Source organism: Cherax quadricarinatus, chromosome 2 (genome assembly GCF_038502225.1).
Source record: "Cherax quadricarinatus isolate ZL_2023a chromosome 2, ASM3850222v1, whole genome shotgun sequence".
Classification (NCBI taxonomy): Eukaryota; Metazoa; Arthropoda; class Malacostraca; order Decapoda; family Parastacidae; genus Cherax; species Cherax quadricarinatus.
This window is the reverse complement of record NC_091293.1, coordinates 81166197-81187593: the sequence shown is the minus strand read 5'-3', so window position 1 is coordinate 81187593 and position 21397 is coordinate 81166197. Positions and strand designations below refer to the sequence as shown.

Here is a 21397-nt window from a genome sequence, read left to right as displayed (position 1 = left end):
ACAGCAGCAGCAGCAGCAGCTGATGGTGGTACAGCAGCAGCAGCAGCTGTACCACCAATAGTAGCGATGGTTGATTGGGGTTTATTATACAACCTGGCCAGCTCGGAGACACGCACTCCACTTTCATACTTATCAATGATCTTTTTCTTCATCTCTATAGTAATTCTCACCCTTATTGCTGTAGGGTTGGCACTAGAAGCTTTCTTGGGGCCCATGGTCACTTATTTTGCAGATAAAATCACCAGAAACACTGTAATAATACGAAATGTTCCGATTGTATGCTTGGATGTTACCGCGGAGGCTGGCTGGTAAACAATGCCACCGGCGGAACATGTGAGGCTGGCTAAGGGCGCACATTAGACGCATCTCGGACGAACAGCGTTGAGCGGGTTTTTTAGCGGTATGCGAGGCAAAATCTTGGCGATAAAATGTAGCGGTATGCGGATTTAACGTTATGCAAGGCCAACGGTATGCGGGGGTCCACTGTATATAAAGGAAATGTTTTAATGCCAGAAATATTTACATTGTTTATTTTGGACTCTATTTTTAAATTGGTATTTTTAATTTTATGTAAAATTGACCAAATCACTTAATTCTGTAGGGTAGTTGAAATAGTTGAATGTCAGTTTCTTGTGCTCAATAAGGTATACTAGTGAAATAGCTAAGAACTTGGTTGATTAAAACAATGGAATTGGCTTAAATATAGGACTCAGACAGAAAAATTGCTATGCGTAACTAGACATCAGAATCTCTACTATTTCAGATTTTTTTTCAAAGTGAACACTAGGGGCAATATTAATTTCAGAGGTCTGGCCAGTGAAAGGGTTAAAATAGGGCTCATAGTGGAAGGAATCACCACTGCATAAATTGTGCCCAGACTACCGACTTTGCACCTGTGTGTTTCCATAGTTTTCCATCAGATTTTGTATTTTGGTATTACTCTTCTTTCTTTCAACACACCGGCCGTATCCCACCGAGGCGGGGTGGCCCAAAAGGAAAAACGAAAGTTTCTCCTTTTACATTTAGTAATATATTCAGGAGAAGGGGTTACTAGCCCCTTGCTCCTGGCATTTTAGTTGCCTCTTACAACACACATGGCTTACGGAGGAAGAATTCTATTCCACTTCCCCATGGAGATAAGAGGAAATAAACAAGAACAAGAACTAGAAAGAAAATAGAAGAAAACCCAGAGGGGTGTGTATATGACTCAAGAAATCGTAATGACACGATTGCACCGCGGGTTCAATCCCGGCCGGGGGTATGGTTTGGGGTGTGTATATATGTGCTTGTACATGTATGTGTAGTGTGACCTAAGTGTAAGTAGAAGTAGCAAGACATACCTGAAATCTTGCATGTTTATGAGACAGACAAAAGACACCAGCAATCCTACCATCATGTAAAACAGTGTACAGGCTTTCGTTTTACACTCACTTGGCAGGACGGTAGTACCTCCCTGGGTGGTTGCTGTCTACTAACCAACCTACTACCTACTTTGGTATTACTACCTTTAGAAAAATATTCTCTACCATTCAGAAGTTTTTCTCTAAAAACTCAAGTGTCAGCACTTAATTTTGAGAGTCCCGACAGTGAAAGGGTCATGAAACAATGTCTGATATCTGAAGAAGGAAGGACAACTTAGAGTCTTAGACTATACTTTAAGTTTTATGTAGATGCTAAGTATAAAGGTTCAACAGTTGATGCTAAATAGTATATGGAAACAGTATATGCCACACAGTGGCTTCATCAGTCCATACAAAGGAGAATGGTGAAGAACAGGAGGAGTTGATGTGATCAGTCCATCAATCTTGAAAAGAATACAGCATATGTGCAAAGAAGTGGCTTATGTGCTGTAGGCAGGAGAGGTGCAGCAGTCGTAGGTGGTATCACATTTGACAAATGTGGAAGTAGATCATGCCCAAAGGTTAGGCAAGTTGAAGAATTCCCTGTAATAAGTTCCCAAGATGTTGCTGTGTCAGAAAGGAATGTAGATGAATGGTTCAGAGAACCGACAAGTTGATAAATTAGACACGTGCAACATTTGGGTATCTTTAATGAGGAAACATTTCACCACACAGTGGCTTCATCAGTCCATAAGGGCAAGGAGGAAGAGTTTGAGGAACTGATTACCTCAAACTCCTCCTGTTCTTCACCATTCTCCTTTGTATGGACTTACGAAGCCACTGTGTGGCAAAACATTTCATCATTAAAGATACCCAAATGTTGCACATGTGTCTAATTTATCACTTTTTAGTTGTAGCTACAGTGAGAGTAAAAGGTAGATGGGATACAAGGAAAATGGAAGCAGCAGGAAAGAGAGAGGTGAAGGTTTGTAAGTTAGAGGAGGCAGTTGTGGTAAGATATAAACAACTATTGGAGGATAGATGGACTAGTGGGAGTATAGGCAATGAGGTTGAAGATGTATGGGGTAGGTTTAAGTGTTAGTGTTCAGCAGAAGTTTGTGGTTACAGGAAAGTGGGTGCGGGAGGGAAGAAGAGCGATTGGTGGAATGATGATGTAAAGAGAATAGTAAGAGAGAAAAAGTTAGCATATGAGAAGTTTTTACAAAGTAGAAGTGATGCAAGGAGGGAGGAGTATATGGAGAGGAAAAAAGAGGTTATGAGAGTGGTGAAGCAATGTAGAAAGAGAGCAAATGAGAGAGTGGGCGAGATGTTATCAACAAATTGTGTTGAAAATAAGAAAAAGTTTTGGAGTGAGATTATTAAGGTGAGGAAACCTAAGGAACAAATGGATTTGATTGTTAAAAATAGGAGAGGAGAGTTATTAAATGGAGAATTAAAAGTATCAGGAAGATGGAGGGAATATTTTGAGGAATTGTTAAATGTTAATGAAGATAGGGAAGTTGTGATTTTGTGTATAGGGCAAGGAGGAATAATATCTTGTAGGAGTGAGGAGGAGCGAGTTCTAAGTATGGGGGAAGTTCGCGAGGCAGTGGGTAGAATGAAAGGGGGTAAATCAGCTGGGATTGATGGGATAAAGATAGAAATGTTAAAAGCTGGTGGGGATATAGTTTTGGAGTGGTTGGTGCTTTTATTTAATAAATGTATGAAAGAGGGTAAGGTACCTAGGAATTGGCAGAGAGCATGCATAGTTCCTTTGTATAAAGGCAAAGGGGACAAAAGAGAATGCAAAAATTATAAGGAAATAAGTCTGTTGAGTATACCTGGTAAAGTGTACGGTAGAGTTATTATTGAAAGAATTAAGAGTAAGACGGAGAGTAGGATAGCAGATGAACAAGGCTTTGGAAGGGTAGAGGGTGTGTAGACCAACTGTTTAAAGTGAAACATATAGGTGAACAGTATTTAGATAAGGGTAAAAAGGTGTTTGTGGCATATATGGATCTGGAAAAGCATATGACAGGGTGGACAGGGGGACAATGTGGCAGATATTGCAAATGTATGGAATTAGTGGTAGGCTATTGAAAGTAGTGAAAAGTTTTTATGAGGATAGTGAGGCTCAGGTTAGAGTATGTAGGAGAGGAGGAGATTATTTCCCAATAAAAGTGGGTCTTAGACAAGGATGTGTGAAGTCATATGTCACCATTGGTGCTATAGATAGGGTTGTAAGGGAAGTGAATGCTCGGGTGTTGGCAAGAGGTTTGGTGTTAAAAGATAAAGAATCTAACACAAAGTGGGAGTTGTCACAGTTGTTCTTTGCTGATGACACTGCTTTTGGGAGATTTGGAAAGTAAATATTGGAAAGAGTAAGGTGATAAGCATAACAAAAAAATTAGGTGACGAAAGATTGGATATCAGATTGGAGGGAGAGAGTATGGAGGAGGTGAGTGTATTCAGATATCTAAAAGTGGACGTGTCAGCAGATGGGTCTATGAAAGATGACGTGAATCTTAGAATTGACGAGGGGAAAAAGGTGAGTGGTGCACTGAGGAGTCTGTGGAGACAAAGAACTGTGTCCATGAAAGCAAAGAGGGGAATGTATGAGAGTATAGTTATACCAACGCTCTTATATGGGTGTGAAGCATAGGTGGTGAATGTTGCAACAAGGAGAAGGCTGGGAGCAGTGGAGATGTCATGTCTGAGGGCAATGTGTAGTGTGAATATAATGCAGAGAATTCGTAGTTTGGAAATTAGGAGGAGCTGTGGGATTACCAAATATATTATCCAGAGGGCTGAAGAGGGGTTGTTGAGGTGGTTCAGACTTGCAGAGAAGATGTAACAAATTCGAATGACTGAGAGAGTATATAAATCTAATCTGTAGTGGAGGGAAGGCAAGGTAGGGGTTGGATTAGGAAAGGTTGGAGGGAGGGGGTAAAGAAGGTTTTGTGTGTGAGGGGCTTGGACTTCCAGCAAGCATGTGTGAACATGTTAGATAGGAGCAAATGGAGACAAATGGTTTTTAGGACTTAATGTGCTGTTGGAGTGTGAGCAGGGTAGTATTTATGAAGGGATTCAGGGAAACCGGCAGGCTGGAGATGGGAAGTACAGTGTCTGCACTCTGAAGGACCGGTGTTAATGTTGCAGTTTTATAACTGCAGTGGAAGCGCACCTCTGGCAAGACATTGATGGAATGAATGGTGGTGAAAGGTTTTCTTTCGAGCAACCCTACCTTGGTGGGAAACGGCCGATGTGTTAAAAATATACATAAATACTGTATTATTAAATACAATAAAATTACAGTGGACCCCCGATTAACGATATTTTTTCATTCCAGAAGTATGTTCAGGTGCCAGTACTGACCGAATTTGTTCCCATAAGGAATATTGTGAAGTAGATTAGTCCATTTCAGACCCCCAAACATACACGTACAAATGCACTTATATAAATACACTTACATAATTGGTCACATTAGGAGGTGATCATTAAGCGTGGGTCCACTGTATTTATTTTGGAATAAGATGATACAAACAGAGTATTGCCATGCATAATTTGGCATCTGGTGAGAATAAGGTTTCAATTCATTACATATCAATACATAATAAAATTGCAAGGATGCAGCGCTGCCCAGATTTCATTCACTAGTTCCATTCAGTTTCTTTTTCTTTATACTTCTGTAAAAAAATTTGTTTTAATTGCTTGCAGTTTGAGGGTTTCGGAATTGCGCATTATGTTGTATAAATAAATTTTTAAGTGAGTTTTATGAAGGAAGGTACATAATACACAAATAACCTGAGTTTTTGAGACTAAAATTTATGACTGGTTATGTCATCATGAATTTGTCTCCATGATGGTAGGACTGCTGGTACTATCTTTGTCTCATAAACATGCAAGATTTCAGGTGGTTTAGAAAGACACGTAAGCAAACACTATATTCGGTCCCAGGACCGAAACGTTTTCTAATAAATATGTTATAGTGTTTGCTTACGTGTCTTTCTAAACCAACTTGTCGGTATTTATTACCAAGGTTTATACCAAGATTTCAGGTACATCTTGCTACTCCTACTTAGGTCACACTAAACATGTATATACAAGCATATAGATATACACACCCCTCTGAGTTTTCTTCTATTTTCTTGCTAGTTCTTGTTCTTGTTTATTTCCTCTTATCTCCATGGGGAAGTGGAACAGAATTCTTCCTCCATAAGCCATGCATGTCATAAGAGGTGACAAATGCCAGGAGCAAGGACCTAGTAACCCCTTCTGTATATATTACTAAATTTGTCTCCTGTATGCGGGTTATTTATGTATTGTTACATAAATAACATAATAAAATAAATCACAGTACCACTTTACAATATGTAGACACTGAGAATTTTTATAAATGTCAGCATAAAAACATAGCAAATAGAAAGTGAGAGGACAGTGACATGAGGCATTGTTTCTTGTTGTAGGAATGTTGATAGTCAGAAAAACAGCCAGATGAGGCAGTGTTTCTTGTTCTAGGAATGTTGATAGTCAGAAAAACAGCCAGATGAGGCAGTGTTTCTTGTTCTAGGAATGTTGATAGTCAGAAAAACAGCCAGATGAGGCAGTGTTTCTTGTTCTAGGAATGTTGATAGTCAGAAAAACAGCCAGATGAGGCAGTGTTTCTTGTTGTAGGAATGTTGATAGAAAAACAGCCAGATGAGGCAGTGTTTCTTGTTGTAGGAATGTTGATAGTCAGAAAAACAGCCAGATGAGGCAGTGTTTCTTGTTGTAGGAATGTTGATAGTCAGAAAAACAGCCAGATGAGGCAGTGTTTCTTGTTGTAGGAATGTTGATAGTCAGAAAAACAGCCAGATGAGGCATTGTTTCTTGTTGTAGGAATGTTGATAGTCAGAAAAACAGCCAGATGAGGCAGTGTTTCTTGTTGTAGGAATGTTGATAGTCAGAAAAACAGCCAGATGAGGCAGTGTTTCTTGTAGGAATGTTGATAGTCAGAAAAACAGCCAGATGAGGCAGTGTTTCTTGTTGTAGGAATGTTGATAGTCAGAAAAACAGCCAGATGAGGCAGTGTTTCTTGTTGTAGGAATGTTGATAGTCAGAAAAACAGCCAGATGAGGCAGTGTTTCTTGTTCTAGGAATGTTGATAGTCAGAAAAACAGCCAGATGAGGCAGTGTTTCTTGTTCTAGGAATGTTGATAGTCAGAAAAACAGCCAGATGAGGCAGTGTTTCTTGTTCTAGGAATGTTGATAGTCAGAAAAACAGCCAGATGAGGCAGTGTTTCTTGTTGTAGGAATGTTGATAGTCAGAAAAACAGCCAGATGAGGCAGTGTTTCTTGTTGTAGGAATGTTGATAGTCAGAAAAACAGCCAGATGAGGCAGTGTTTCTTGTTCTAGGAATGTTGATAGTCAGAAAAACAGCCAGATGAGGCAGTGTTTCTTGTTCTAGGAATGTTGATAGTCAGAAAAACAGCCAGATGAGGCAGTGTTTCTTGTTGTAGGAATGTTGATAGTCAGAAAAACAGCCAGATGAGGCAGTGTTTCTTGTTGTAGGAATGTTGATAGTCAGAAAAACAGCCAGATGAGGCAGTGTTTCTTGTTGTAGGAATGTTGATAGTCAGAAAAACAGCCAGATGAGGCAGTGTTTCTTGTTGTAGGAATGTTGATAGTCAGAAAAACAGCCAGATGAGGCAGTGTTTCTTGTTGTAGGAATGTTGATAGTCAGAAAAACAGCCAGATGAGGCAGTGTTTCTTGTAGGAATGTTGATAGTCAGAAAAACAGCCAGATGAGGCAGTGTTTCTTGTTGTAGGAATGTTGATAGTCAGAAAAACAGCCAGATGAGGCAGTGTTTCTTGTTGTAGGAATGTTGATAGTCAGAAAAACAGCCAGATGAGGCAGTGTTTCTTGTTGTAGGAATGTTGATAGTCAGAAAAACAGCCAGATGAGGCAGTGTTTCTTGTTGTAGGAATGTTGATAGTCAGAAAAACAGCCAGATGAGGCAGTGTTTCTTGTTGTAGGAATGTTGATAGTCAGAAAAACAGCCAGATGAGGCAGTGTTTCTTGTAGGAATGTTGATAGTCAGAAAAACAGCCAGATGAGGCAGTGTTTCTTGTTGTAGGAATGTTGATAGTCAGAAAAACAGCCAGATGAGGCAGTGTTTCTTGTTGTAGGAATGTTGATAGTCAGAAAAACAGCCAGATGAGGCAGTGTTTCTTGTTGTAGGAATGTTGATAGTCAGAAAAACAGCCAGATGAGGCAGTGTTTCTTGTTGTAGGAATGTTGATAGTCAGAAAAACAGCCAGATGAGGCAGTGTTTCTTGTTGTAGGAATGTTGATAGTCAGAAAAACAGCCAGATGAGGCAGTGTTTCTTGTTGTAGGAATGTTGATAGTCAGAAAAACAGCCAGATGAGGCAGTGTTTCTTGTTGTAGGAATGTTGATAGTCAGAAAAACAGCCAGATGAGGCAGTGTTTCTTGTAGGAATGTTGATAGTCAGAAAAACAGCCAGATGAGGCAGTGTTTCTTGTTGTAGGAATGTTGATAGTCAGAAAAACAGCCAGATGAGGCAGTGTTTCTTGTAGGAATGTTGATAGTCAGAAAAACAGCCAGATGAGGCAGTGTTTCTTGTTGTAGGAATGTTGATAGTCAGAAAAACAGCCAGATGAGGCAGTGTTTCTTGTTGTAGGAATGTTGATAGTCAGAAAAACAGCCAGATGAGGCAGTGTTTCTTGTTGCAGGAAAATTTGTTAGTCACTAAAGTGCAGCATATACTACGTATTTGATTATATCTCCAAAGTTTTTATTAACCCTTTGACTGTCACAAGCCCCTTTCTGAAACTGTCATTCTATGTCACAAAATTTTTTGAAAAAAAATATATATATATATATATATATATATTTTCTTATGAAATGATAGAGAATCTTTTTCTGATGGCAACGACACCAAAAGTACGAAATTTGGTCGAAAATTCACGGAATTATGTTCCCGCGAAGTTAGCGGTCTCGGGGACATATACGCATCAGCAGTTTCTCCGACTTTGAGCCCTGTTTTTGGCCAATTCCGTTATTCCAGTTGACGAAACTCATAGCTGTTTCTTTAGAACTCCATTTTTTCTATCAGTTGAGTACACGAAACTGCCCATTTACCAATTTATTTTTTTTTTATTATCACACTGGCCGATTCCCACCAAGGCAGGGTGGCCCGAAAAAGAAAAACTTTCACCATCATTCACTCCATCACTGTCTTGCCAGAAGGGTGCTTTACACTACAGTTTTTAAACTGCAACATTAACACCCCTCCTTCAATTTGAACTACCTAATAAAGTGGTCAGAAATTGGCAATTTGGCCAATTTCACACAAACTAAAAAAGATGCCAATTTCAAAATAGGGTCCAGAATAAACAATGTAGACATTCTTGGCACTAAAATAACATATCCTCTGTTCATTAGTCACGTCTCTAGGCCCCTCTTATATTACTATTGCTTCCTATTTTGATTTTTTATTCATACAAAAAATACAAAATTTACTGTTATGCAGACTAATGCATTATTGTAAAAATGGTATAAATAATATCGGTGCACTAGTGAAAGAATATTAGACTCCGCAGTTGATGTGTATTGGACGTGTGGTGTGATTTGCTTACTCCTGAACATTGGTAAAAATCGAACATTTCCGCTAATTTGAGCTCAATTTCAAGGTTGTTTTCATTGTGAAACTAATCAAAATCATCTCTATTTCTGTAATATGTCTTCCATTTTATCACATGAGACCATGAAAACAAGAATACAACAATAAATACTATTTGAAAATACACCTCAAAGTCGGTGTTTTAATCCAAAAAAACGGTCAGTTTTTTTTTCTCTCCATTATGCACTGTGCTGCAGGATTTTTTTTATGTGGTGCACACTGACCACACAGACCCATTCTCTCACATGTTGGCCTACCAGCTTTCTCCTACTTGATTTGAAGCCGCTAGAATTTACACGTATTAATACAGTGGACCCCCGCATACCGTTGGCCTTACATAACGTTAAATCCGCATACCGCTACATTTTATCGCTAAGATTTTGCCTCACATACCGCTAAAAACCCCGCTCAACGCTGTTCGTCTGAGACGCGTCTAATGTGCACCCTTAGCCAGCCTCACATGTTCCGCTGGTGGCATTGTTTACCAGCCAGCCTCCGCGGTAACATCCAAGCATACAATCGGAACATTTTGTATTATTACAGTGTTTCTGGTGATTTTATCTGCAAAATAAGTGACCATGGGCCCCAAGAAAGCTTCTAGTGCCAACCCTACAGGAATAAGGGTGAGAATTACTATAGAGATGAAGAAAGAGATCATTGATAAGTATGAAAGTGGAGTGCGTGTCTCCGAGCTGGCCAGGTTGTATAGTAAACCCCAATCAACCATCGCTACTATTGTGGGCAACAAAAAGGCAATCAAGGAAGCTGTTCTTGCCAAAGGTTTAACTGTGTTTTCGAAACAGAGATCGCAAGTGAAGGAAGATGTTGAGAGACTCTTATTGGTGTGGATAAATGAAAAACAGATAGCATCTCTCAAGTGATCATAAGTGAAAAGGCTAGGAAGTTGCATGAGGATTTAATTAAAGAAATGCCTGCAACTAGTGATGATGTGAGTGAATTTAAGGCCAGCAAAGGTTGGTTTGAGAGATTTAAGAAGCGTAGTGGCATACATAGTGTGATAAGGCATGGTGAGGCTGCCAGTTCGGACCACAAAGCAGCTGAAAAATATGTGCAGGAATTCAAGGAGTACATAGACAGTGAAGGACTGAAACCTGAACAAGTGTTTAATTGTGATGAAACAGGCCTGTTTTGGAAGAAAATGCCAAGCAGGACGTACATTACTGAGGAGGAAAAGGCACTCCCTGGACATAAGCCTATGAAAGACAGGCTTACTCTGTTGATGTGTTCCAATGCTACTGGTGGTTGCAAAGTGAAGCCTTTATTAGTGTATCACTCTGAAGCTCCCAGACCGTTCAGGCAAAAGAATGTCCTCAAGGCTAATTTGTGTGTGCTGTGGAGGGCAAACAGTAAGGCATGGGTCACTAGGGACTTTTTCTATGACTGGTTACACCATGCATTTGCCCCCAATGTGAAAGATTACCTAACTGAAAAGAAATTAGAACTTAAGTGCCTCTTGGTGTTAGACAATGCCCCTACAGACGTGGCAGAGCGACTTTATGGGGACATGAAATTCATTAAGGTGAAGTTTTTGCCTCCTAATACCACTCCTCTCCTGCAGCCCATGGACCAGCAGGTTATTGCAAACTTCAAAAAACTGTACACAAAAGCTCTGTTTGAAAGGTGCTTTGTAGTGACCTCAGAAACTCAACTGACTCTAAGGGACTTGGAGAGATCACTTTAATATCCTCAATTGTGTAAACCTTATAGGTAAAGCTTGGGAGGGAGTGACTAAGAGGACCTTGAACTCTGCTTGGAAGAAACTGTGGCCAGAATGTGTAGACAAAAGGGATTTTGAAGGGTTTGAGGCTAACCCTGAGAATCCTATGCCAGTTGAGGAATCCATTATGGCATTGGGAAAGTCCTTGGGGTTGGAGGTTAATGGGGATGATGTGGAAGAGTTGGTGGAGGAGGACAATGAAGAACTAATCACTGATGAGCTGATAGATCAACTTCAACAGCAAGAGGCCAGACCTGAGGAAACTGGTTCGAAGGAGGGGAGAGAGAAATTGAAGAAATTGCCTACTACAAAGATTAAGGAAATCTGTGCAATGTGGCTGAAAGTGCAAACCTTTATGGATGAAAATCACCCTCACACAGCTATTGCAAGCCGTGCTGGTGACTATTACACTGACAATGTTGTGAAACACTTTAGGGAAGTCATAAGGAACGAGAGGTACAGGCCACTATGGACAGATATGTTGTGCGACAGACCTCCAGTGACTCTGAAGCTGGTCCTAGTGGCATTAAAAGAAGAAGGGAAGTAACCCCAGAAAAGGACTTGACACCTCAAGTCTTAATGGAAGGGGATTCCCCTTCTAAACACTAACACTCTCTCCTCCTCCCATCCCATCAATCATCACCAGATCTTCAATAAAAGTAAGTGTCATGTAATTGTGCATGCCTTTTTCAGTTTGTGTATTAAAATTAATATTTCATGTGGTAAAAATGTTTTTTTTTCATACTTTGGGGTGTCTTGCACGGATTAATTTGATTTCCATTATTTCTTATGGGGAAAATTCATTCGCATAACGATAATTTCGCATAACAATGAGCTCTCTTGCACGGATTAATATCGCTATGCGGGGGTCCACTGTATGTCCGAAACAGTGGCGCGTAAGACGTATATATACGACCAAAACAGTCAAAGGGTTAAACTATGTTTTTCATATTACAATGGAACCCCGGTTTTTGTCCAGTCCGGTTATCGTACAGTTCAGTTTTTGACCACTTTTTTCAGCTAAATTTTCCCTGTTTTCATACATCTGCTTGGAAATTGTCTGTACCAGACATGTCCGCCTGCGTGTGGGATGTGGCTGCTCGTGTGTTTGCAACCCGGTCTGCCTTTGTTACTCATAGAGGGTGGTAGTGCTGGTGGTAGTGGTTGTGATGGTGGTAGTGATTGTGGTAGAGGGTGGTAGTGATTGTGATTGTGGTAGTGATGGTGGCAGAGGGTGACAGTGGTTGTGATGGTGGTAGTGATGGGGGTGGAGGGTGGTAGTGGTTGTGATGGTGGTGGTGATTGTGGTAGTGATGGTGGTAGAGGGTGGTTGTGATTGTTACCTGGAGGTTACCTGGAGGTTATTCCGGGGATCAACGCCCCCGCGGCCCGGTCCATGACCAGGCCTCCCGATGGATCAGGGCCTGATCAACTAGGCTGTTACTGCTGGCCGCACGCAGTCCAACGTACGAGCCACAGCCCGGCTGATCCGGCACTGACTTTAGGTATCTGTCCAGCTCTCTCTTGAAGGCAGCCAGGGGTTTATTGGCAATTCCCCTAATGCTTGATGGGAGGCTGTTGAACAGTTTTGGGCCCCGGAGACTTATGGTGTTTTCCCTTAGTGTACCAATGGCGCCCCTACTTTTTATTGGGGGCATTTTGCATCGCCTGCCCAGTCTTTTACTTTCGTAGGGAGTGATTTCTGTGTGCAGGTTTGGGACCATTCCTTCCAAGATTTTCCAAGTGTAGATTATGATATATCTCTCCCTCCTGCATTCCAACGAGTACAAGTGCTTCCAAGCGTTCCCAGTAGTTAAGGTGCTTGACAGAACTTATACGTGCAGTAAAAGATCTCTGTACACTCTCTAGATCTGCGATTTCACCTGCTTTGAATGGAGATGTTAATGTACAGCAGTATTCCAGCCTAGAGAGAACAAGTGACTTGAAAAGGATCATCATGGGCTTGGCATCTCTCGTTTTGAAAGTTCTCATTATCCATCCTATCATTTTCTTTGCACGTGCGATCGTGGCACTGTTGTGATCCTTGAAAGTGAGATCCTCAGACATTACTACTCTCAGGTCCCATACATTATTTTTCCGCTCTATTGTATGGCCGGAGTCAGTAGTATACTCTGTTCTAGTTATTATCTCCTCCAGTTTTCCATAACAGAGTAGTTGGAATTTGTCCTCATTGAACATCATATTGTTTACCGTTGCCCACTGGAAAACTTTGTTTATATCTTCTTGGAGGTTAACCGCGTCCTCAGCAGATGACAGCCTCATGCAGATCCTAGTATCATCCGCAAAGGATGATACGGTGCTGTGGTGTATATCTCTGTTTATGTCTGATATGAGGATAAGGTTGTAGTAGATGGTGGTAGTGATTGTGATGGTGATAGATGGTAGAGGGTGGTAGTGATGGTGGTAGTGATGGTAGCAGAAGGTGGTAGTGATGGTGGTAGAAATAGCCTCTCCTTCCTCTCCCCTCCTCACTGTCTTCCATACACCAACAAGAGTCTTCCATAAAGGTAAAAGTGATTTAGATGTTCATTTATCCATTTCATTATTGCTTTATATTTATTTCTCATTGTTTTCTATGTGTAAATCTATAGTTATTCTCGATAAAATGTATTTTTTGTTAATATTTTTGGGTGTCTGGAACGGATTAATTGGATTTACATTATTTCTTAAGGGAAATATTACTTCAGTTTTCGTACTAATCGGTTTTCGGCCGACCTTCTGGAATGGATTAAAGATGAAAACTGGGGTTCCACTGTAATTATTTTTAATGAGCAATTGAGACAATTAATGAGGGCCTTGCTTGAGATAATTTTGCAAAGATTAATTAAACATTTATGTACAATGCTGCTAATGTAAATGTTTGGTGAAGGAAGGTAATCAGTAAAGATGTGATCTTCTGACTACCCAGTTGTTTTTGTATTTCATTAAAATATGCTTTTAACTAGCTGACAGTGTTGTTAAGTTAACTACCCAGACCTAGGATAATGAAATACACACTGGACTCACAAAATATTCTTTAAAGTGCACTACAGTACTTAAAACTTAAGTAATAATATTCAGTAGATAATTACCCATTATTGCAACCCTGTAATCTGACTCTCTCTCTTTTGAACAACAGTACCTTGCTGACATTGAAGAGCACTTGGGTGTGACCATCCAGCAGGTTGACACGGAAATGAAAGTTCCGGTTGATGAATTTGATGGGAAAGTGGTTTATGGTGAAAAAAGAGGCAATGTGGGTAAGTTATGTTAATATTTGCATGTAAATTATCTATATTAATTTCTGTTTTTTACAACAAACTGTCCATATCCCATTGACGCAGGGTGGTCCAAAATAAGAAAAACGAAAGTTTCTCTTTTTAACTTTAGTGATGTATAAAGGAGAAGGGTTTACTTGATTAATTTCTGTTATCCATATTAATGCAATATTCAATTTCTTACTCTTGAGATAAGAAATTGAACTTCCAATTCCTCTTTCCTGGATCAAACCTGATTGCATTCCATTCTCCAATTTGTTACTTTTCCAGTATATACTTTATTGTGCATGCTTTCCTGTTCTAGCACATTTATATACTTTCTTCACAGTGCAAGATGCTGACTTATCTGATAGATGTAATGTTTGTATATTAATGGGACAACTGAGCCAGTACTTCAGGTGTTCTTTGTCTTTAATACTTTAAAATGTTTTGTCTGAGGAAACAGATTTCACCCCATTAAGGAAAAGTTATGCCAGTTCCTTGATACAGTAAATCATGAAAGATATAAGGAGTAATGATTAATTTTCATTTTGTCAGAATCCAAGATTTTATCGAGTGAATTGAACCTGCATAAAACAGAATACCCAGGCATACTGGCTGCCCTCTAGCCATTGTTTTCAGTTATGCTGTTTTGTATGAATTTCAGTGATGCTGGAAACATAGGCCATTAACCCCAAGTTTAGAAGCAACAAAAGTGCAGAGCCGTTATGACTTTGCTTTATAAAGCCTACACAGAATGCAAGTCACAACAAAAGCTTGCTAAGCAATATACTTTTCTTCAGTGATACTAATATTTCCATTTTTTTTCTTGTTATGCAGTAGGGCCCCACTTATAAGGCAGGTTAGGTTATAGGCTACCACCATAAAGCGGATATTGCCAAAAAAACGGAACACCATTTTATTCACTTACAAATGCATACAAATGCGAGATAACAAGTTTACACTAACATACATTACGTTAACAATAGAATTTGGCATTAAAAAAAATTAAAAGTAAAATACATGCACAGTCCATTCATTATTTACCTAAAAATATTTGTAGTCTTAATGTAGGGTGAGAGGTGAGTAGTATTTATTTGTAGGAAATCAGGTGTAGTAGGTATGAGGTGTAGTAGGTATGGTAGACTTCCTGGCTCCCACACCTAAATGTAATATATGATATTTAAAGCAGTGTAGAGCAATAAAATACACGTACATTACACTCATTACTTAACCCTTTTACTGTTGAGACCCCTGCTCACAAACTTGCTCTCATTGTCAAAGAATTTAACCCCTTGACTGTCGCAGCCCCCAATCCTGAGGTATGTATCTCCTGGTGTTGCAAAATTTAAAAAAAAAAAAATTCTTATGAAATGATAGAGAATCTTTTCCCAATTGTAGTGACACCAAAAAAAAAAAAAAAAATTGATGGAAAACTGACGGAATTATGCTCTCATGAAGTTAGCGACCTCGGCGATATTTACAAATTTGCAATTTCGCCCACATTGAGCCCTATTTTCAGCTAATTCCATTGTTCCAGTCGACCAAACTCGTAGCTATTTCTTTAGAAAACTCATTTTTTTCTATTGATTGAGTACAAGAAACTGCCCATTTACTGATTTCAACTACCCAATAACGTGGTCAGAAATTTGCAATTTGGCCAATTTCACGAAAATTAAAAAATATGACAATTTCAAAATAAGGTCCAGAATGAACAATGCAGACATTCCTGACTCTAAAATAACATTTTCTTTGTTCATCAGTCACATCTCCAGGCCCCTCTGATATTACTCTTGCTTTCTATTTTGAATTTTTATTCAAACAAAAAATAGAAGATTTACTGTTATGCAGACTACTGCAATACTGTAATAATTGTATAAATAATATCAACCCATTCATGACTACATATTAGAATGGCTAGTTGGACATTTATTGGACAATAACATCATTTGTTTACTTTTGAACATTGGCAAAAATAAAACATTTCCCCTAGTTTGAGCTCCATTTCCAGGTTCTTTTTATAGTAAAACCAATCAAAATCACCTCTATTTCTATAATATGTTTTCCATTCTATCAAATGAGACCAAGAAAACGAGAATACAGCCATAAATACTATACGAAAATAGACCACAAAGTCGGCATTTTAATTAAAAAAACGGTTGGAGTTTTTTTTTTCTCATTATGCACTGCGTGCTCCAGGATTTTTTTTATATGGTGCACACTGACCACACAGACCTATTCTCTCACATGGGCCTACCAGCTTTCTTCTGCTTGATTTGAAGCCGCTTGAATTTATGAGCATATATACGTCAAACACAGTACCTCGTAAGACGTATATATATGACCAAAATAGTCAAAGGGTTAAAAAAATTTCCTTTGAAATGACAAAAAATCTTTTCCCGATGGTAATGACACCAAGAGTACAAAATTTGCTGGAAAACTTATGGAATTACACTCTCACAAAGTTATCGGTCTCTGCAATGTTTACACATTGGCAGTTTCGCCCACTTTGAGCCCTGTTTTTGGCCATTTCCATTCTTCTAGTTGACCAAACTCCTAGCTATTTTGCTAGAACTCCATTTGTTCTATCAATTGAGTACAAGAAATTGCCCATTTACCTATTTCAACTACCCAATAAAGTGATCAGTAATTGGTAATTTGGCCAATTTCATACACAATTCAAGGAAGGCCAGTTTCAAAATAAAGTGGTTCACAACATTGTCATTGTAAAAGTCACCAGCGCAGCTTGCAATAGCTGTGTCAAGGGGATTTTCTTCCATAAAGGTTTGCAGTTCAACCCGCTTTGCACACATTTCCTTAATCTTTGAAGAAGGCAACTTCCTCAATTTCTCTCTCCCCTCCTCTGAAGCATTTTCCTCAGTTGTGGCCTCTTGCTGTTGCAGATGCTCTTGCAGCTCATCAGTGATTAGTTCTTCATCGTTGTCCTCCACCAACTCTCCACATCCTCCCCACTAACCTCTAACCCCATGGACTTCCCCAATGCCACAATAGATTCCATAACTAGCATAGGCTCCTGAGGGTTAGCCCCAAACCCTTCAAAATCCCTCTCTTCTACACATTCTGGCCACAATTTCCTCCAAGCAGAGTTCAAGATCCTCTTAGTCACTCCCTCCCAAGCCTTACCTATAAGGTTTACTCAGTTAAGAAGACACAGTTAATAAGATTAATAAGACACTCTTAGTGATTTTAATGTGTACCTGCATGCCAGCAGTGTGTAAGTTTATTTAGGTACGGATACACATAAGTATAATGATCTAAGTGGGATACAGCCGGTTTGTTGAAAAAAAAAAATACACACAATTTCTTTATTTTTGTTTTATTGCCTTCAGAAAAAGATTCTCTACTATTTCATAAGAAAAAATATTAATTTTTTTTTTTTAAATTCTTGGACCCTGTGGATAAGTTTCAGACTGGGGGTCTGGACCCTGAAAGGATTTAAAAAAAAAAAATAGTACACTGGTTGGAAAGCTGGTCATAAGTCCAAGCGGTCGTTAAATGGATAGGTCGCTAAGTGAGGAGTGCCTGTATAAGGCATGGATGTCATCCACGCATTTTGATTGTGTTACCAGAAGATGGGGTAGATAGTTTGTTTTTATTCTTGAGGGTGCGAGGATTTTTCACTCGGTACACCATGCCTGGGCTGGGTGATCATATGCCTTGCAGCGTTGTCACATAATACGAGTTAATCTGTCCTTCCAGGCTTTGAACTCTGGTGCCTGGCTTTGCATTTTTGTGAATATACATTCTATTTGGCATCTTTTTCCAAAACAAGCCAGTTTCATCACAGTTGAAGACTTGTTTTGGATGGTAGCCTACCTCCTTGATCTATTTCAATTCTGCTGGAAACATGGCAAGAGCTTCTTCATCAGTAGATGCAGCCTCTCCAGTATTTTTTATATTTTTCAAATTATGCCTATTCCTGAATCTGTAACCATTCCTTACTTGGTGTCCTCTTCAGTGGATTCTTTCTTAGTCTTCATATAGGCTTAAGGCCTTTTGCTGTAACAAGTACAGTGGAACCTCAAATATCGAACTTTCTTCGGTCCAGAAGGCTGTTCGAGTGCCTTTACCGAGTGAATTTATTCCCATCAGGAATAATGTAAATTAGATTAGTCCATTTCAGACCCTCAAAAATACACTTATAAAAGCACTTACAAAAATACTCTTACATAATTGGTTGTGTTGGGAGCAGTTCGATTTTTGAGGTTCCACTGTACCATCATTAGGCATATGTTTCCTGTTCATATCATCAACCCATAAATTAATACTTTTTTCATCTTGACTAACACCTTATCACACACTGTAGATGTAACTTTTGCAGTTTGTGATTTGTGACCATTATTAAGCAAAATTAAGAGTTGTTTTCACACTATGATAATGTGGCAACATAGGTGAGAAGGCTAGAGGCAGCTAACTGGATGAGAGTCGTGGCTAACATTGGTACAGAGGACAGAGACGAGTTGTGTGCTGAACGTGACGGGGCAGGAAGGTCTCGCCACGCTAGCAATTTGAAACTTTTGAATCTTTTTATTTCTGGAATTTTCCACTTAATATTTTCGGGCTGTGGTAAACTGTGGAAACCGAATCCATGGATACAGAATTCTGGTTGGTAGGTAAGATACATAGGCAACATTTAGGCAACTTTATTCCAAAACGTTTCGCCTACACAGTAGGCTTCTTCAGTTGAGTACAGAAAGTAGACAGGAGCAGTAGAGATGTGAAGACGATGTAATCAGTCCATCACTCTTGAAGTCGTAGATTCGAGGTTGTCAGTCCCTCACCCTGTTCCAAAGTCTGGAACTAACTGAAAATCAAGCGACAGTGTTGAGGCTTAAATACTCTCCGAAGGAGAGGTGCAGAGTAGTAGTAGTGAGAATGTAGCCACTGAGAGGTCACGTCCCTCTCAGATCAAACAATTCTCCCTTGAAAAAGTTGTCCAAAGTGTTTTCTCTTCTATACCAAGATGCCATTGTGTTGCAGTGTCTGACAAAGTGAATATCAAAATGGTATACAATACCGACAGATTGGTAGGTAAGACACATAGGCAACATGTTGCCTGTGTGTCTTACCTACCAACCTGTCGGTATTGTATACCATTGTGATATTCATACAGGATTCTACTGTAATTCTGCAAGCTTTCCATCAAATTTTATACTCCTGGTGTCATGTAGCAGAGAATCTTTCTGAATGTAAAAAGTTTTTTGTTTTATGTGGACATTGAGAGTAATACTAATTTTGGGGTTTTGGACAATGAAAGGGTTAAGTCCAAAATAAATTTGCCAAGTGGACACTGACAATAATGGACAATTCTAGAAAAAAAAAACAGACTTTGTATGGACAATGGATATTATCCATTGTTAAATTGAGGATTTAGTGAATAATTCTGCCAATGAAACCAAATGTTAACTTTTATTTTGTGAAATCTGCAAAACTAATGTTATTGTTTTTCCCCAAATATTAATGTTTATTTTACAGGCAAAGCATATTTCAAATATAGAATATTTTAAAATTATTTCCTGTAATTCCACAGGCTCAGGTTATCAGACTCATGTGGAGCAGCTTGCCCCAGCTGTACAGGAGCTGGCACATTTGGAAATGCAAACTCAAATAATCTACCTTAAAAGGCAATATGGCAAGGAGTACCCCTGGACTCGATAGGTGGAGGAAAATTGTAGTTGTGATTGTTTATTTGGATTATGGTAACTGCAATATACTTGTATGCTGTTTAGCAAAATAATAGAAAATCAATAATTTATTTTGTGTATGTTAAATGTGCAAAATGTGTGTGCATGTGTGTCATGCTTTGTAGACCGTTTATTGAATAAGCAAAACTGCATTTTATGTATCGATATTTTTCGTATACATGACTTAAAATGGTAAGCAAATTATTTTATATTTACACCAAACCTAGTTTACCATAGTCACGTAACCTTGCAAATATTAATGTAGAACTAATATAATATTGCTTAATCCTTTCTTACCTAACGTTATCCTAAATTTACTTAACGTATAATAACCAAGTGAATGTTGTCCTTCCATACGTTGCAGGAGTAAATGCTATTTTATTGATTTTCAACATGGAGCAGCTAGGCTAAGTTTTCTCAAGCTTTATTTAAATAGTTTGGTAAAAGATGTACCAGCATTACATTTCAATACAGATGACCAGCCTTAACAAGTGCATGGCCAGCCTTGCACAAGTGCATGGCCAGCCTTGCACAAGTGCATGGATGACCAACATTACACAAGTACATGGATGACCAACCTTACACAAGTGCATGGATGACCAACCTTACACAAGTACATGGATGACCAGCCTTACACAAGTGCATGGATGACCAACCTTACACAAGTGCATGGATGACCAACCTTACACAAGTACATGGATGACCAGCCTTACACAAGTGCATGGATGACCAACCTTACACAAGTGCATGGATGACCAACATTACACAAGTACATGGATGACCAACCTTACACAAGTGCATGGATGACCAACCTTACACAAGTGCATGGATGACCAACCTTACACAAGTGCATGGATGACCAACCTTACACAAGTGCATGGATGACCAACCTTACACAAGTGCATGGATGACCAACCTTACACAAGTGCATGGATGACCAACCTTACACAAGTGCATGGATGACCAACCTTACACAAGTGCATGGATGACCGGCCTTATGCTAGTGCATTGATCACTAGTCATACATTCATGCACACTCATGCACACTATTTATTTACTTAGGTATATATGCACACTATTTAATAATTCTCACATATGTAGGGTCTGTAATCTGCTGTTCTTTATTAAAAGCTTACATTAAAATACAGCATATAAAAAATAAGTGTCTTGTATACCTGTAATATTGCTTTACCGTGAAAATTGATATTTACCACCAGGTATTAATTTATCCACTGTGCAATCCAGTGAAGTGTTGGATGCAGTGTTTAACAATAAAGTCCTTATTACAAACCAAATGCTTTGTCACCCTCTTCTGTAGTCAACTATAGTTGGATTTTCTTTGCCCTGTAGTATTTTTAGATGTTCTCAGTTAATTTTTTCAAGTGTAATAAGAGGAAATATCTACCTCTACCAGGTGCCAGATCAACCAGGCTGTGATGGATATATGATTCCAGTGGACTGCTAATACCAAGAGCCTGGTTGAACAGGTAGTTAACATAAGGCCTCAGGCTGGGCTATGAGGATAGATAAACTGTTGAAATTGGCCACATGTATATGAAAATAGTCTGAAATCATTTGAACACACTTTCAAGAGGGCTGTTATTTACTAAAATGTGATATACTGTGGTTATGATTATAATTGCTGTGGTAGGAGAGCCTTAATATCGACTTT

General features: G+C 39.1%; 1 protein-coding gene across 1 annotated transcript in view; it reads left to right on the top strand.

Moving 5' to 3' along the window:
• Positions 1-20268, top strand: part of Ddx1 (ATP-dependent RNA helicase Ddx1) — a 100900-nt gene extending 80632 nt beyond the window's left edge. The window contains exons 9-10 of the mRNA XM_070089352.1: positions 13903-14023; positions 19572-20268. Of these exons, the coding sequence (XP_069945453.1) occupies positions 13903-14023; positions 19572-19699 (249 nt within the window). The 3' untranslated portion in view covers positions 19700-20268. The remainder of the gene's footprint in view (positions 1-13902; positions 14024-19571) is intronic.
• Positions 20269-21397: the final 1129 nt, after the last annotated feature.